The sequence below is a fragment of the Osmerus mordax genome, chromosome 27, assembly GCF_038355195.1.
Source record: "Osmerus mordax isolate fOsmMor3 chromosome 27, fOsmMor3.pri, whole genome shotgun sequence".
In the NCBI taxonomy this organism is placed as follows: domain Eukaryota; kingdom Metazoa; phylum Chordata; class Actinopteri; order Osmeriformes; family Osmeridae; genus Osmerus; species Osmerus mordax.
Genome location: NC_090076.1, coordinates 8,961,802 through 8,978,453, shown reverse-complemented (window position 1 = coordinate 8,978,453; position 16,652 = coordinate 8,961,802). Strand labels below are relative to the sequence as shown.

Here is a 16,652-nt window from a genome sequence, read left to right as displayed (position 1 = left end):
TAGAAAATTTACAGAACTGATAAGGTTTTGATATAAAAGAGTATGTCCGAAGAAGATTTCTCAGTCTGATTCTGCAGAATCTGGCTCACGTTTGAAAGGAATCACCCTGTTTGTATTGGATTCTGATTAAACACTTTGCATCAAACTCTGGAAGTTTTTGTGCTGTTTCAAACTTAGAGAAATTAACCCAAGGACTTAGTACTTTGATTTTCTTCATCAAAAATATACATGATGTATTCTCTTCATACTACATAAACCCATCAAAGTAAACTGACTGTCTTTATATTTTGTGGGACAGGGATGGAAGTGTTGTTGTTACAGTGAAAGCTTCCTGCTTACTTGCTCTACTTCCTTAGAAAAAGATAAACGTATTTATCGGACCAACACAATGGTTCAGGCATTAGAGCTAAGAGAAAGTTTCCAAGGGGGAAATTCCAAACTAATGCGCAGCCTCATTCGGGGTTCCGGGAAAGATGGTCCAGGTCTTTGTGGGTGTGTATGTCCGTGTGTATATAAATATCAGGCAGCAAAGAGAAGCATCATTTCATCGTCTTAAAGAGACTTACCTACAGCTATATCTGATCAGCTTTCTGCAGAGAAGCACATAAGACTATATTCTTACCATGGTAAGTACAGGGAATGTAATTCAGTCATTTCTGATATGGTTTAACATGTGTTAGTAGTAATTCTTTGCGACAGACAGACAATGTATTTGTCTGTTGACATACATGACTTAAAAATTATCTTGTGATTTCTGCAGGATTTTTGCATCAGCTATCAGCCTGTCCGAGGTTCCAGGATCTCCACCTTCTGCATTTCCTTCGCCCTCATTTACTCAGGTTGGAAACTGACCCTAACTAACAACATCTGTGCATTTACTCCTCTGTTTAGGTTGACAACAACAAGAAAAACGTTTCTAAACCTGACAGTCCTAAACTAATCAGTTTGATCTTTTGACATGTCAGTAAAGTCTCTGTGTCCTTCCTCAGGACTGTGCTTGTGGAGCAGTGTGGAGGGCTGGTCGTACCATTACTCCAACAACACCATGAAATGGGAAGACGCCCGACTGTGGTGTAAGGAGCACTACACCGACATGGTGGCCATCCAAGACCAGCGGGAGATCGCTCACCTCAACGCCTTCCTCCCCAGAAACCCCAGTGGGCCGGGATCCGGGTACTACTGGATTGGGATCCGTAAAGTGGAGGGGGTTTGGACCTGGGTGGGCACCAACAAGGCTCTGACGGCCGAGGCGGAGAACTGGGCGGCCGGGGAACCCAACAACGGGAGGAAAGCCAACGGGAAGAATGAGGATTGCGTGGAGATGTACATCAAGAGGGAGAAGGACAACACCAAGTGGAACGACGAGTCGTGCAATAATAAGAAGAGGCCTCTGTGTTACACAGGTGAGGTGGTGCTCAGCTGGGACAGTTAAATGACTGTTTTACCCCATAAGGCATGGTGACTGTTACTTGTGTATCATTGAATGTCAGTTACAACTTTTTCGATGTCCTTTTTTAACATGAAGACAATGTTTTGATACAAATACCTGTTTACCAAAGCCTGCCCTATCTCCCCACAAGCAAAGCCTAAAACCCTTTGCTAATGCTGATGCTGTGTCTTAGTTAACTCAAAGTTATTTTCTCATGTCCAGCTTCCTGTGCAAAAGACTCTTGTTTTCATGGAGAGTGTGTGGAGACCATAAACAGTCACAAGTGTCAGTGTTTTGAGGGATTCTATGGCGAGCAGTGTGAGCACGGTGAGAACACAGTATATTCTAATTAATCATAAAAATGTTAAAAGAAAAGTTGTTTACCTCAACATAATTGAACTTTTTCTGTAACTGAAACAAATCTGTTTTCACTTGGTCAGTAGTTATTAATGCATTCTTTGTTTTTATTGGCCCTTTTACAGTGGTTCAGTGTAAGCAGGAGGAAGTTCCAGTTCTGGCCAAAGCTAGCTTTGAGTGTTTACATCCAAATGGACATTTCTCCTACAATTCCAAATGCCAGTATTCATGTGAGCAGGGCTATCAGCTGAACTCCTCTGGGACCATGACATGCACAGCCACTAAACAGTGGTCAGAACAACCACCATCCTGTGAATGTAAGTTAGCAGTCTCCAGATGATCGATCAAGAAAAAAATCTAACAACTATTCATTGGAAACCACATATTGACATCTGCTCAAATAAATTCGAGTAATATATTCTCTGTGGATATCTTGTCCTCAGTGATTACATGCAGCGAGCTGCTCGTTCCTGAAAACAGCTTGATGGACTGCCAGCACCCACTGGGGTCTTTCAGCTACTTGTCCACCTGTGGGGTCACCTGTGAGGAGGGCTTTGAGCTGGTAGACCCAGGCTCTACCAGTCTGCAGTGTGGAGCTTCAGGACAATGGAACAACTCCCTGACACAATGTGCCGGTATGGATCTGATAACAAACAGTGTATAATTCATCGGTACGGGCATTTGACTGCAGACCAAGAGGTTGCAGGTCGCTTCATTTCATTTAGTCATTTAACAGACGCTCTTATCCAGAGTGACTTACAGTAAGTACAGGGACATTCCACCGAGGCAAGTAGGGTGAAGTGCCTTGCCCAAGGACACAACGTCATTTCGCACTGCCGGGAATTGAACCAGCAACCTTTGGATTACTAGCCCAATTCCCTCACCGCTCAGCCACCTGACTCCCCTAAACTGAAGCTTGAAAAGCTGATTGATTTCCTGGAGACTGATTGTCGTTACTCTGTCTGTGTCTGACTGCAGCTGTTCAATGCCCTGCTCTCGGGGCACCCGATAATGGGACCATCACCTGTGGTGAAGACCCGGAGACGGACTTTAGCTACGGACGTAGCTGCAGCTTTAGCTGTGCTGAGGGCTACCGTCTCCAGGGTGCCAGTCTGGTGACGTGCGCTGCGGATGCTAGCTGGAGCGAGGAGATGCCACGCTGCGAAGGCAAGGAGGAACTCCTAAATGCACCGTAAACACAAAACGAACTCTGTGAGTCCTATCACATCCTTTAACGGACATCTTTTCTTTTTCCACCCTCAGCAATCAAGTGCTCGAAGCCTGTGGGAGGAACTAAACTGCTCACCCGGTGTAGCCCTGCTGCCGATGAGCTGTGGCAAGGCTCCAGCTGCACATTCAGCTGTGCTGCGGGCTATGAGATGCAGGGAGAGCCCAGCATTGAGTGCTCTAGAGAGGGGGAGTGGAGCGCAGACACGCCAACCTGCAGAGGTATGGAGAGATGGAGACTTGGTTATCTTACGTTTCGTATTTCAGCCAATGCCATTACGCCTTTAACGACTATGTGTGTGACTATTTAGATAGTTTTCCGTCCTACACTATCTCGCTCTTCTTTTTCCAACGTTTATGTTTTCTCTGTTTACGATGTGTACTGACCTCTTTATCTTGTCCCTCTCAGCGGTGCAGTGCCCCTCTCCCAGCGCTCCTCTGGGGGGTCAGGTGAGCTGTGTGGCCCCCTCGCCCTCCACCTCGGCCCCTGTCGGGGGCGCCCATCCCTGGGGCTCCGTCTGTTCCTACCTCTGTGACGAGGGCCATGACCACCAGGGGGCCCTGGGCACAGAATGCGTTGGCTCAGGTGTCTGGAGTTCTGAAATCCCTACCTGTACAGGTAGGCCTATACCACTGCTATCTATTTGTCTACTACTCTCATACACACTTGAACAGAGCGTCATCAAGATTTGAAGGATTTGATGTTAAAGACTGTCTCTGTCTCTGTAGCAGTGAGATGCCCCTTGCTCCAGGCTCCAGCTAACGGCGCTGTCAGTTGTTCCAATCGAGATCTCAATGAGACCGTCTTCGGCTCAGAGTGCTCCTTTACCTGTGAACAGGGGCACGCCTTACACGGACACGCTCACATCACCTGCAACCTCCATGGCAACTGGACCAGAGAGGCTCCCCGATGCGAAGGTATGTGAAGGATTTCGGGAAAACAAATATCAGCGGTCGTTTGAGTGGTGCTCGAGATGCAAATCGGTTATTTTTCCGATATGTGACAGTGTTTTTTTTTCTTTTCTTCAGCCGCTCCTTTTCTTGAGGCTCTGTTGACGCCGACTAACATGGGTCTGGCAGCAGGGGGCGCTGTCTCGTTGTCCGGCCTCTCTCTCGCGATGTGGCTGCTGAAACGACTCAGACAGAAAGGTAAACTGAATTCTACACAGTCAACTTGTATCAAAGACAGAAGATATTTGTTTTCCATAAAAACATTGTGTGACCACAGTCATCAGTCTGTCTTTTTGTTTCATTTCCTCAAGGTAACAAGTTCGAACTGAACAGGTGAGTTCAATACATTCTCTATAAATTCATTTCATCTGATGTAAAGCATTTAATTCCATGGATTTTTCAAATCTGTTCCCATTGGGGTTAAGCGTGACTCTTACACTTTTTTTTATCTGTCTTGTCTTGTCAGTTTCTCAGACGTAGAAGATCCACCGCAAGTCTACAAGAACAGCATTGACAGCCTCATTTAGAGAACAGCATTAAGACGTCCAGTAGGGCAGAGGTCAGAGGTCAGGATGAAGAGGAGGTCAAAAACAGCCGGATCTGTTATGGAAAATGACCTTCTGGGTGTTTCACAGTTCTTCAGGTTTAAGTTATTACTTTGTTACCCGATGATCTAATGCATTGATTGTTACTGCTGGATGTATTAAAGTAGTCTTTACTATACTGACTGTGAATAATGCCCAAATGAGAAAAACCCTTTCACCTTTAAAGCGAAACGCTTTATTTGTAGATTATCTGTGCTGCCTGTTGTCAAAGTTTTTCACAAAAGCATGATTTCCTCCCAAAGGGAGTTTTTGAACTGAACACATTGTTCTCCATCCTCTTTAGTTAAGAAGTTGTTTTATACAATTTCTAAAGTTGTTTATTATATTGTCATGTTTTCAAATCTGTGAAAAGCTATAGATTTCAGTATTTAAGTCATATTTATTTCAAAGCATACATGTTTCTATGTTTCAAGTGCTACTATTAAAACTGACATGTTTTCATATGAATAAAGTTTTTTAACTCAAATATCTTAGCCTCTCATTGCATCCTTATGTAAAACTCTACATTACGTCAACTAATTAGTTCAAATATGCCCAAAACACAAACGATCAAATCAATAATGTTACTCAAAACACAGTTTCAGAGGATGTGTTTTTGCAAGGGGTGGCCCATTTCCACAGAAGCTGGGTCCAGGAGGACACAGAGGCACGCTAGGACACAGAGGCACGCGATGGCACGCCATCCTGTCAACACGGCCTTTTGTCATGCTTTCTGAGGACGTCGGCCTGTTTTAATGACACAGGTCTTTTCCAGGGGTCCTGTCTCGGTCGTTTCCACATCCTGAACCCTGTCCTTTCTGTGTGTGTGTGTGTGGGTGAGACAATACAAAGTGACACACAGACCCCACCCCACACACACACGCACACACACACACACACACACACACCCACACACACTGGTCTCAGACGTCAGAGCTTCTTCTTGTGCTCAACAGCACCTTAATTCCAGAATGTGAGTGGCATGACGAGAGATTTAAGTGTGCTGTAAATTGTGAATTGAATTTGAATGAATCAAGCTAAAAAAGATCTACTGCATTGTACCTAAAACGGCTTCAATTTCCCAGAATAACAGTTGTTACCACAAACAATTACACATTAAATCAGTGTATCCACACCAGTTCCCATCACGGGAAAGTAAACTCGGTGGCATCCAGGTATTCTATGTTAATCATGGGACCAAATGCCCAAAGGACTCTATGTGGTGCATTGACTGCTGATAAGAATCATCGGAGGTATGACAAACAGTTGTAGAACAGGAGTCTGGAACCATTCTCTGGCTAGTTATCTTCACAGCACATATTGCACTTGCCTCATCCTGAGCCTGGTTCCACACAGCAATGCAGCGCATTCTCTGGGCTGTACGAGAAATCAAGGTAATGTGCGAGCTGCGACATTTATATCGAAGTATTTGATGTGATTATGAAAGTACAGACTATGATTTCCTTTGTTACTGTTCAACAGATACGGGGAAACCACGGCCCCGTCTTGAATCTGCCGGGGACAGTCAGGTTGATGTTGACAGTCCTAGTCTTGGGTATGTACTGTTCTTCGTTGTGTGAAAACACAGATGCATTAGTCATTCAGTCGATCGTGAAATTAGACAATCGTTCCTCAAACAAATATCACAAACACATTCCTAGGTGGATATTTGTCGGCTGGTGTGATGGGTTGGACACTCCATTACGACAACGCAAACGTGAACTGGACGCAGGCGAGGGATTGGTGTCAGGCCCACTACACCGACCTGGTGTCCATTCAGAACCAGAAGGAGAACGATTACGTGTCGAAACACCTGCCCGTCAGAACCGGAGCTCCGTATTACTGGATCGGCCTCACTAGAACAGCTGAGAACAGCTGGGTCTGGATAGGTACCAATGGAACCTGGGCGGGGAACAACTCCTGGGCATCCAATGAACCAAACAATAACCTTAAAGACGAATCGTGCGTTGAGATGTACGTAACCAATGATGCACGCAGTGGGAAGTGGAACGACGAAACATGCTCTCTGGCTAAATTTCCAGCTTGCTTTAAAGGTGACACGAAATGTTGTATGTTTTAAAATGTTCTTGTGAAGTTAACAGATTTGTATTTATATCCCAAACTATGTTTTATAAAAAACAAAATATTCGGTTACAGCTCAATGCAACCAAACATCATGCAACAAACGAGGGAGATGCCTTGAAGCTATCAACAATATAACCTGTCTGTGCGAGCCGGGATTTGAGGACCACAGGTGCCAAACAGGTAAGGAAAAGTATGCTGGGAAATCTTCCAAAATCAAAACTCATACACAGAAATAACAATCCCTTTGAGCTTAACTCCAACTCGGAGTTGCAGAAACTAAGGAGTTATATTCCTTAGAATTCTACCAGAATTAGAATTCGAATGCAGAAGGCTGCTCACTGTGAAACATGTGACTCATTTAGAATTATGTTTTGCAGCCGTGACCTGTGAGCAGCCAACCAGACTGCGGAACGGCAGGATAGAATGCCGGGGTCCCTATGGAAACACTTCCTTCAACGCCTCCTGTAGCTTCCTCTGTTTGGAGGGTTATGCGTTGTCGGGGGCGACGGCGAACATCAGGTGTAACTCTTCTGGGTCGTGGGACGCCGAGGAGCCTGTCTGCGAACGCCTCGGTCAGAATCAGAATCAAAATCAGAATGGGATTTATTCGCCATGAAAGTTTGCACAGACAAGGAATTTGCTTTGGCAGGAAGGTGCATACAATAAACATATAGGGACCTAAAATTTAAATATGTGGACTATCTATACTAAGGGTACACAAACTAGCAGTACTAAGTGGGATTAGAATGTGTGGGTCTCTGAACCGTTCCAACCTTTCGTTCTAGTGTGTTTCCTGTGTATGAGACGACCAAAACATTTTTTTCTGCAGGATATCCTATGTTTAGATACTACTCACACATACTGTAGTTGGAAAGTTGGACACACTGGGTAAATATTGAGCTATAGATGACAAAGAGGGGGACTTTTTCCTTTTAGCTTGCAGGTCCACTCTTACACAAACTCTTGCTCACATCTCATTTCCCCCCTCAACCCAGCCTGATGGGGGTCACCATAACTCCTTCATCTGCTTCCTAAGGGAGTACCCCCCTGCACGAACCCGAGCCTGCCATCTCTGGCAGGGAGGTGCAGTGTTTTGACAAGCCACCTCAGGTGGGGGTCTCAGCGCCCAGCTGACAGCCCGTGTGTCTTCCTCCTCCAGCCGTGCCATGTGACCCTCCGTCCCAGCCGGAGAACGGGTTCCTGTGCTGCCCGGGGGGGAACCGCACCGTGGGTTCTGCTTGCCGCTTCGGCTGCTCGGAGGGCTTCCTGCTTCTGGGGTCGTCGGAGGTCACCTGCGACAGCGCGGGAGCCTGGAGCGGCCCGAGGCCGTTTTGTGCCAGTAATGAAGTCCTCATTATCATGAACCTCATTCCAGAACGACATGATTATGTTGCATGTTACATCATCAGTGGACATGATAAACAAAACTGTGTTGATGGTTTTATGCTGTACAGTCTTGGTTTTGGGTCTGTTTTTACATTTACATTTAGTCATTTAGCAGACGCTCTTATCCAGAGTGACTTACAGTAAGTACAGGGACATTCTCCCCCGAGGCAAGTAGGGTGAAGTGCCTTGCCCAAGGACACGTCATCTTTTTTGGCACGGCCGGGAATCGAACTGGCAATCTTCTGATTACTAGCCTGCTTCCCTAACCGCTCAGCCACCTGACTCCCTGTTTTTGCTTGTCTGCAGGTTACGAGTATGTTTTGATAGCTCTGGCTGGTGGAGTGGTCGTTTCAACCTTCTGTTGCATCTGTTTCTGTTTCACTCGTCACAGGAAAAGTAGGCCTAATCTCCTTTCATAACATTTCGGCATCATTTTAGAAAATAAGTTTCTCAGTTTATTTATGTTTTGCATCCTGCGAGTAGGCGTAATCAAAGTGTATGAGTTTGATGTTTCTGTCAGTAAATTTGCACGGAAGTATGAAATAATTAATTTTTCTTTCTGTGCTGTTTTCTATCAGGGAAGAAACCCAACCAACCAAAGTAAGAATCACAAAAAAAAACAAACACATGGTGGATTGTTTCGGTATGATTCAGTCTGACATGCCTGTTTCCGTCTAGAACACTCGAGGAGGGGCCAACACCATCCTGTCAAACAGGAGAAGAAGAGAGCCGTACTGAAACATCAATCATGTTTCAATAATAATCTACTTTTAAACATCCATTACTTTAAATTTGTTCAATCTATATATACTTTTACAAAAAAAAAATAGTTAGTGCTTGTTAAGGATGATCGACTGTATGTATGGTAAAGATTTAATAAAAGATACTGAATTCTACTCGTTGATTGGTGTGTGTGTCTGTTTGTGTTTGTGTGTGTGTGTCTGTTTGTGTTTGTGTGTGTGTCTGTTTGTGTTTGTGTGTGTGTGTGTGCCGGCATTCATGGACGTGTGGAGGAAGTCTGATAATACCCCAAAAATACTGGCGAATAATTTTACTTTATCACACCAAATTGTTCCCAGCATTAGTACTTACGCAAATTATTTCAGTGACACTGCACATTTCAACACTAAGTGTTGACTCATCTGGGCGGAGAGCTATAAAAAAAGATCTGTCCATTTCATCTATTCACTCAATGACAATATGGAGGTAAGACTGTTTTAACATTAGGTGTTGCATTTCTAAGGGTCATGTGTGTGTCGACGTATATGTAGACGTATACATTCTTTAATCTAAGTTGTTTCATTACACGCTCAAATTCCAGATTCCTCAGGCTTCAATCCATTTCAGACAAAGCCGATACTGCAGGCTGCTAGCTGTGATCCTGATAGCATTCAACCATGGTAAGATGTCAAACAGTCCCTCAAAAGTTTACGACATCTAGACCTAACTATTCAACGTCAGTCTGCGAATCGGCTAATTCAGCTAAGTCAGTCACATGTCCTCTCACTGACTCCAGATTCCGGCGGCAGGGGAGGAGTGGAGGCGTGGATGTACAACTACACCACCGTCCCCATGCGGAACTGGGACTCGGCCCGACTGTGGTGCCGGGAGTACTTCACCGACATGCTGGCCATCCAGAACCAGGAGGAAATATCTTTCCTCAACCAGCTCCTCCCGTTCAACCCTCAGTATTACTGGATGGGGATCAGGAAGGTGGAGGGGGTTTGGACCTGGGTGGGGACCGGCGCCAGGCTGACCCCCGAGGCGGAGAACTGGGCCGACGGGGAGCCCAATAACGTGGGCGTGGGGCAGGACTGCGTGGAGATCTACATCAAGAGAGGGAAGGACACGGCCAAGTGGAACGATGAGAACTGCAGGAAACAGAAGGGAACGGTCTGCTACACAGGTGTGTGTGTGTGGGTGTGTGGCTGTGTGTGTGTGTGCTTCAATGCACCCACAAAAACAACGTTTTTATCCAGAGTATCAGTGCTTTTGCGTGAGTGTCTCATCTGTGTTGTTGGTAAACTCTTGTAGTGTTTGGTTGGTGTGTTTGTGCATGACTCCTGTGTGTGTGTGTAGCTTCCTGTTCCGCTCAGTCCTGCAGTGTCCATGGGGTGTGTGTGGAGACCATAGGAAACTACACCTGCCTCTGCCCCCCTGGCTTCCTGGGCCCCAGGTGTGAAGGTGAGCTCTCCCATCTTCCCAACCCCAAACTGTAGCACTGGCACATAACATCTCCTATCCACACAGGGCCACAGATTGTGCCCGTGCATGTGCACCATTTGTCATCGGCTCAAACAGAAAGTTTTTGGTGTTTCCTCTCTCTCTCTCTCTCTCTCTCTCTCTCTCTCTCTCTCTCTCTCTCTCTCTCTCTCTCTCTCTCTCTCTCTCTCTCTCTCTCTCTCTCTCTCTCTCTCCCCCTCCCCCTCTCCCTCTCCCTCTCCCTCTCCCTCTCCCTCTCCCTCTCCCTCTCCCTCCCTCCCTCCCTCCCTCCCCCCTCTCTCTCTCTCTCTCTCTCTCTCTCTCTCTCTCTCTCCCTCTCTCTCTCTCTCTCCCTCCCTCTCTCTCCTCTCTCTCTCTCTCTCTCTCTCTCTCTCTCTAGCAGCCGTTCAATGCGAGCCTGTGGAGGATCCAGGGCAGGGGTCTGTTGTGTGTGACCACGCCTATGGAACCTTCCGGTTCAACTCGACCTGTCAGTTCAGCTGCTCCAGGGGATACCAGCTAGTGGGAGAACCAACCCTGACCTGCCAAGCCTCTGGAAACTGGGACAACCCTGCCCCTAAATGCCAAGGTATAAAAGTACCAACGTTTTCCCCATTTAATATGAGTCTGTGCATCATATCAGGTGAGAAACGCAATGGTTCCAAGTATGATGTAATCCAATGATACTTCCCTTTTAGTTCAGGAGTGTCTGACCTTAAACAGCGCCCCCAGTGGCGGAAGTATGAACTGCAGCGACCCTATAGCCCTGAACAGCTTCAACTCGACATGCGAGTTCAGGTGTGATGAGGGCTTTGAGCTTAAAGGGCCTGAGAAGATTCAATGTGACCACACAGGCCTGTGGACTGGCAATGTGCCCAACTGTACAGGTAACATCACCTGTCAGCTGTATGCAAGTTAGCATGTATTCATCTTAACCGATTATGTTCCATGACACTTGTAAACTGAAGCAGTTACTACAGCTGTTACTAACTGTGGCTATCTACGATGACTGTGCCCTGTCCACTCCCTCCCCAGTGGTGAGGTGTCCCCCCCTCTCCTCTCCCCCCCTGGGCAACATGAGCTGTGCCCACCCCCTGGCCTCCTTCTGCTTCACCTCCACCTGCAGCTTCAGGTGTGAGGAGGGCTACTCTCTGACAGGAGACCACACCCTCACCTGTCTGCCTGCCGGGCAATGGACCAATCACACTCCTGCGTGTGAAGGTGAGTTCGATGGAAACAAACATTTCTGTCGGCTCATGCTTGTTCTTCAGAACATTAAGTTTAGCAATTAAATAATTTTTTTACACAACAGAGTTCAGTGTAATTTACCTCATGGCTAGTGGGATGAATTACTGAAAATATGTGTCCAAACCCTGATTGTGAAATAGGCATGTTGTTATAATCATTTCACTATTCTCTACAACTGTCACTTTCCCCAAACTTCCTCTTCTGTGACAGTACACAATGTTCTAAACTCTATCTGAACCTAGTTGCCATGGCGAGCCACACACTGCTTGGATGTATGGCACGAGACAAAGTCTATGGTCGTGATTGTAACTTTAGGTCACACTGTTTTGGAATGGGACAACATTGTAAAACTCTCTGCTCTAAGTGTACAGAGTTTTGTACACATTTTGCTTTGACTAAAGAATAGGTCACGTTGATTGTTTGCAATGGGCTTGACATCATTTAATGTATATGAAGCATGTTGTTGATGCTACAGTAGTGAAAATAACTCGCACTGCTAACTGTTCACTTATATTTCTGAGGTGGTAGCATAGCCCTTAGCGATGGATGTTGTCAGTTCCATGTGCCTCCATTACAGGTTGTGTCAAATGCTTGTCCCCTGTCCACTCCCTCCCCAGTGGTGAGGTGTCCCCCCCTCTCCTCTCCCCCCCTGGGCAACATGAGCTGTGCCCACCCCCTGGCCTCCTTCTCCTTCACCTCCACCTGCAGCTTCAGGTGTGAAGAGGGCTACTCTCTGACAGGAGACCACACCCTCACCTGTCTGCCTGCCGGGCAATGGACCAATCACACTCCTGCATGTGAAGGTGAGTTCGATGGAAACAAACTTTTCAGGTGGTGGGTTAATGTTTGTCATAACAGTACCACTGTTAAAACAGATTACAATGCAAGAAAAGGCATTGTTTTTGTGTGTTCAAATGTCTAAATTGTTGTTTTTTTGGGCAGTGGTGCAGTGCGACACCCTAATAGTTCCCCACCGTGCCTCCATGAATTGTTTGGACCCTGTGAAACCGTTCAGTTATGGTTCCGCTTGTCGTTTCACGTGCGAGGAGGGTTTTCTTCTGAGTGGATCAAACACCACACACTGCTCGTCACAGGGCAACTGGAGCCAGACACTTCCTGTTTGTCAGGGTGAGACCAGTAGTCCTGGTACGACTAGAAAAAGTACAAATTCGGAGAGTAATTTTGGACAACAACGTCTGATATGGAAGCAAATCAGTGATATAATGTTTTGAATTTTTTAATTGAAATATAAACACCAGTGAATTTGAAAAAAAATCTGATCCAAAGATTCAAGGTTCGGAAATTCAGGTTGCTCAAATTTGAACAGTTTTTTCAGCTAGAATAGTTTTTTAAACATTGAAATAAATTTAGATTTCAATTTTAAAGAGGTGAATTCAAAACCAACACATTCAGTGGTGTTTACATTTCAATAAGTATTCAATGCCTTTTAAAATTCAAAACATGATCATGTAACAGCTTTGCTTCCATAGTCTGAGCTCAGCCTTGTGAGTCAGAGCCTGTTCTCTCTGCTCCCCTACAGTTCGGCCGTGCGACACCTTAACCGTTCCCCCTCATGGATCTTCTTCCTGCTCTCACCCCCACGGTCCCTTCAGCTTTGGTTCCCACTGTGTGTTCTCCTGTGAGGAGGGCTTCCAGTTAAATGGCACAGCCCAAACAGAGTGCTCCTCCCTGGGCATGTGGACCAGTGAAGTTCCCCTCTGTCAAGGTAAACGATCTTCGCATCCCAGCAAATGTCACACATCCCTACTTGTTGGGAAAATGCAAACACATACATGTTTGTGTGCGACAACAGTAGTGGTCAGTATGATCAGGATCGATCAGTTTACTAGTTTATGTACCAGTCCATTGACAAAAAAACACTCTTTAGAAGTCTGGAGGTTTCCTTACAATCTTCCCCTCCCAGACAGGATTTGTTCTTTCATCTTAGTTTTGAAGTAAAAAAACCCAACTAAAAACGGACCTCTTTCTCATGACCTAATTTTCCTGCTCCATATCAACACCCACAGCTCGCCCCTGCCCCCTGCTGGCGACACCGCCACATCACGGCTGGATGAACTGCAGCAATCCCTACTCCAGCTTTAGTTACAGATCCCGCTGCCAGTTTGGCTGCGATGAGGGCTTCCTGCTACAAGGAGCTCCCTCGATTAACTGCAACACCTCAGGACTCTGGAGTGAAAAGGTGCCTCTGTGCCAAGGTGAGGCACCTCATTACACTTTTTCAACAAACTTATCGCAGGTCTAAGAACCCACAGGGACACTAGGACCTGCAGGACGCCGACCGTGTTTGTCGTACAGCTCAAAAGATCACATTCGGTGAGTAAGGATGTTTACTTACTTGCTCCCCATACAGTGGTGCAGTGTGAGGCCCTGTCGACCCTTCCCCCACCCCTGTACGGGAACTGCTCACACCCCCTGGGGAACTTCAGTTTTGGGTCCGAGTGTCTCCTGTCCTGTGGAGAGGGCCACTTCCTGAACAGCACAGCCGCGCTGTCATGTACCTCCAACGGGCACTGGAGCCACCCTGTGCCCACGTGCAGCGGTATGTCTCTGTTACATCAAGTATTGCTGAAATGACACGTGGTACAGTAGTAAGTAACAACTAGTAATGAGAATGTATTCACTTCAGACACTTCTATCAAAGGTTATGTACACAGGGAAATTTAACCAGGGACCTCTTGATCTTAAAGGCAAATGCTCTGCAGCTGAGCTACGCACCCCTAACTGGTCCTTGTTCACATCTTGTTTACGTCCCACACTTGTTTACATGACGACAGTGTAGCCCCCGATCTAGTCTGAATGGGGCACCAGGGGCGCACCAGGGGCGTAGCCAGAATAATCTCTAGAAAAATATTGATAGGCATCTTTTCTTTTTCTTTTTTTTACTTTGCGATGTGCACCCGGTACATCATTTTTCGGAGATATTTTCGTTTCTGGGTAGGCCTTAGAACAAATTGGGTAGGCCTGTGCCTACCCAGGCCTACCCGTGGCTACGCCTCTGGTCTGCATGTGTCCTGTGCGACACGACTGCATGGTGATGGTGGTCCTTGCTGTGCGTTGCAGCGGAGGAAGCTCCCCGAATGATGCTGCTGTTGTACGTGGCAACAGGAGCAGGAGGAGCGATCGTTGGGATCCTCCTGCTCGTGGGAGCGGCTCTGCTGGTCAAACGCCTGACAGGGAAGACCGGTGAGGCCTCTGGACCAGTGGTTCCCAACCCTGGTCCTCAGGGCACCCCTGTCCTGTAGGTTTTAGATGTTTCCTTGCTCCAACACACCTGATTCGAATGAATGGTCATAAGCAGGCTTCTGCAGAGCTGGATAACGAGCCGTTCATTTGAATCAGGTGTGTTGGAGCAGGGAAACATCTAAAACATACAGGACAGGGGTGCCCTGAGGACCAGGGTTGGGAACCACTGCTCTGGACCAACACTAACACCACAACAACAGAACAGTTTACTATACAACTGAAACATATATATACATATGTATATACCATATATGTGTTCTCACATATAATATGTATATATATACATATTCATTGATTTTTATCATTGTATAATGTGTGACAGTTTCACCATCTTTCGTGTCCTGACTTGCGACTTGTGCCGTGCAGGTCAGCTCAACATGGACAGCTCTGCCTTTGAAGAGAGAGAAAACCCGGCCTTTCAACCAGACGAGTGAAGCATCACTGCTACGACAGAAGGAATGGGACTCTTCAGTTTGGTCAAACTGTTTTGGTTGGGGAACATATTTACGTACGATGCCATATGTGTGATGTGTGGGATGCCATGTGTGGGAATCAGGTGGCTGAGCGGTTAGGGAATCGAGCTATTAATCAGAAGGTTGCCGGTTCAATTCCGGCTGTGGAAAATGACGTTGTGTCCTTGGGCAAGGCACTTCACCCTACTTGCCTCGGGGGAATGTCCCTGTACTTACTGTAAGTCGCTCTGGATAATAGCGTCTGCTAAATGACTAAATGTAAATGTGTTAAGAATACTGTAAAGCGCTGTAAGTGTCTTTTACATCGTGATGGTAGAATCTTGTCTTGAACAAAACTCAGGTAGGACTTGCAATAGAAGTTGCTCGCTTTTTAACTTTTCTCTCAGGGCCCATGCACGATTCGAAAATAAACGTGACACATTTTTAAATCATTCTGAAATCGCAAGTGATGTAATGACAAACATAGAACTCTAGTGGACACGTGTACCAATGAAAACAGACACAGGAAGTGGTCACGTGTACCAATGAAAACAGACACAGGAAGTGGACACGTGTACCAATGAAAACAGACACAGGAAGTGGACACGTGTACCAATGAAAACAGACACAGGAAGTGGTCAGGTGGGTCCCCTCTCACCAGACATGGTGCCCACCTGGTATGCCCATCGAGTAGGTGGCCGTTCTCGCTGGCCGCCTCACCCCTCTGTCACCCCAGCGTGGGCGCATCTAGGAGCAGGGTCAATAGGTGACGACCCATATGGGCAGGGGACACTGCCAAGCCTCAACAAAGTGACAACTTGGCCTGTTCTGTGGCCTGACTGTGGCTGTGATGGACTGGGGAGGTGATCCATTATCTAAACCCTCATAGGTGCCAGAGCACAACACTGCAACACAGGGGCACCTTTGTGTGGCAAAGGTGTCACCACGAGTCATCTAAATCATCTCAATTCAGTTTGTGACTTAGGAAACGTGACAACCAGTTTTCCATCCTTAAATATTCCGGAAGGATGTTACTGTCATGCACTCTTTGACTAGGGGACATGAGCTGGGAAAGGTCTTCATCTGCCGAAAGTCATCAGATTCGTTGTTCACAAATAATACTAAGCAGACCCAGTAAGGTGTGTGTCGCTGTTGTATTATGTCACGTTTGACTAATGCCACATTCAAGAGTGCTTTGCATTTAGACACAAACTCATCTGCTCGAGCTTCCAGATTCTTCTACAAAGTGAGCGCATCTGTCTGCTAACTAAAACAGCGTGACGCCAATTATAACGGTTAAAAGACAGAGGGTTTGTGGCCTGGGGGTTGGCACAAGGAGTGCAATAAATTACCGAACTGTTGACGGGAAACTGTTTGGCTACCGTCAGAATAATAATGAGGTTATTGCTGCCCGCTGTGACCGTATGATCACGGTTTGATTATTTTTTCTCCTCTCACCGGACACTG

General features: G+C 46.4%; 2 protein-coding genes across 2 annotated transcripts; both read left to right on the top strand.

Moving 5' to 3' along the window:
• The first annotated feature begins 554 nt into the window (after positions 1 to 554).
• Positions 555 to 15,597, top strand: selp (selectin P). The gene is made up of 23 exons (XM_067230228.1): positions 555 to 626; positions 761 to 839; positions 990 to 1,403; positions 1,652 to 1,756; positions 1,912 to 2,103; positions 2,230 to 2,421; positions 2,765 to 2,953; positions 3,050 to 3,235; positions 3,423 to 3,589; positions 3,773 to 3,931; positions 9,341 to 9,419; positions 9,536 to 9,925; positions 10,099 to 10,203; positions 10,622 to 10,810; positions 10,920 to 11,108; positions 11,257 to 11,442; positions 12,087 to 12,272; positions 12,412 to 12,597; positions 13,010 to 13,195; positions 13,497 to 13,685; positions 13,841 to 14,029; positions 14,551 to 14,673; positions 15,100 to 15,597. Exons 1-23 carry the CDS (start codon positions 624 to 626, stop codon positions 15,165 to 15,167), a joined length of 3,951 nt encoding a protein of 1,316 aa, XP_067086329.1. The 5' UTR covers positions 555 to 623; the 3' UTR covers positions 15,168 to 15,597.
• Positions 5,900 to 8,915, top strand: LOC136937046 (L-selectin-like). Its single transcript, XM_067230782.1, has 9 exons — positions 5,900 to 5,942; positions 6,031 to 6,103; positions 6,210 to 6,602; positions 6,706 to 6,813; positions 7,011 to 7,205; positions 7,793 to 7,972; positions 8,326 to 8,415; positions 8,598 to 8,619; positions 8,698 to 8,915. Exons 1-9 carry the CDS (start codon positions 5,907 to 5,909, stop codon positions 8,777 to 8,779), a joined length of 1,179 nt encoding a protein of 392 aa, XP_067086883.1. The 5' UTR covers positions 5,900 to 5,906; the 3' UTR covers positions 8,780 to 8,915.
• Positions 15,598 to 16,652: the final 1,055 nt, after the last annotated feature.

Coding starts and splice junctions, on each gene's coding strand:
- selp (XM_067230228.1), top strand. Junction 2,104..2,229: donor ACAACCACCATCCTGTGAAT/GTAAGTTAGCAG, acceptor TCTTGTCCTCAG/TGATTACATGCAGCGAGCTG. Junction 11,443..12,086: donor TCACACTCCTGCGTGTGAAG/GTGAGTTCGATG, acceptor CTCCCTCCCCAG/TGGTGAGGTGTCCCCCCCTC.
- LOC136937046 (XM_067230782.1), top strand. CDS start 5,907: ATGCAGCGCATTCTCTGGGCTGTACGAGAAATCAAG. Junction 6,104..6,209: donor GTTGACAGTCCTAGTCTTGG/GTATGTACTGTT, acceptor ACACATTCCTAG/GTGGATATTTGTCGGCTGGT. Junction 7,973..8,325: donor CCCGAGGCCGTTTTGTGCCA/GTAATGAAGTCC, acceptor GCTTGTCTGCAG/GTTACGAGTATGTTTTGATA.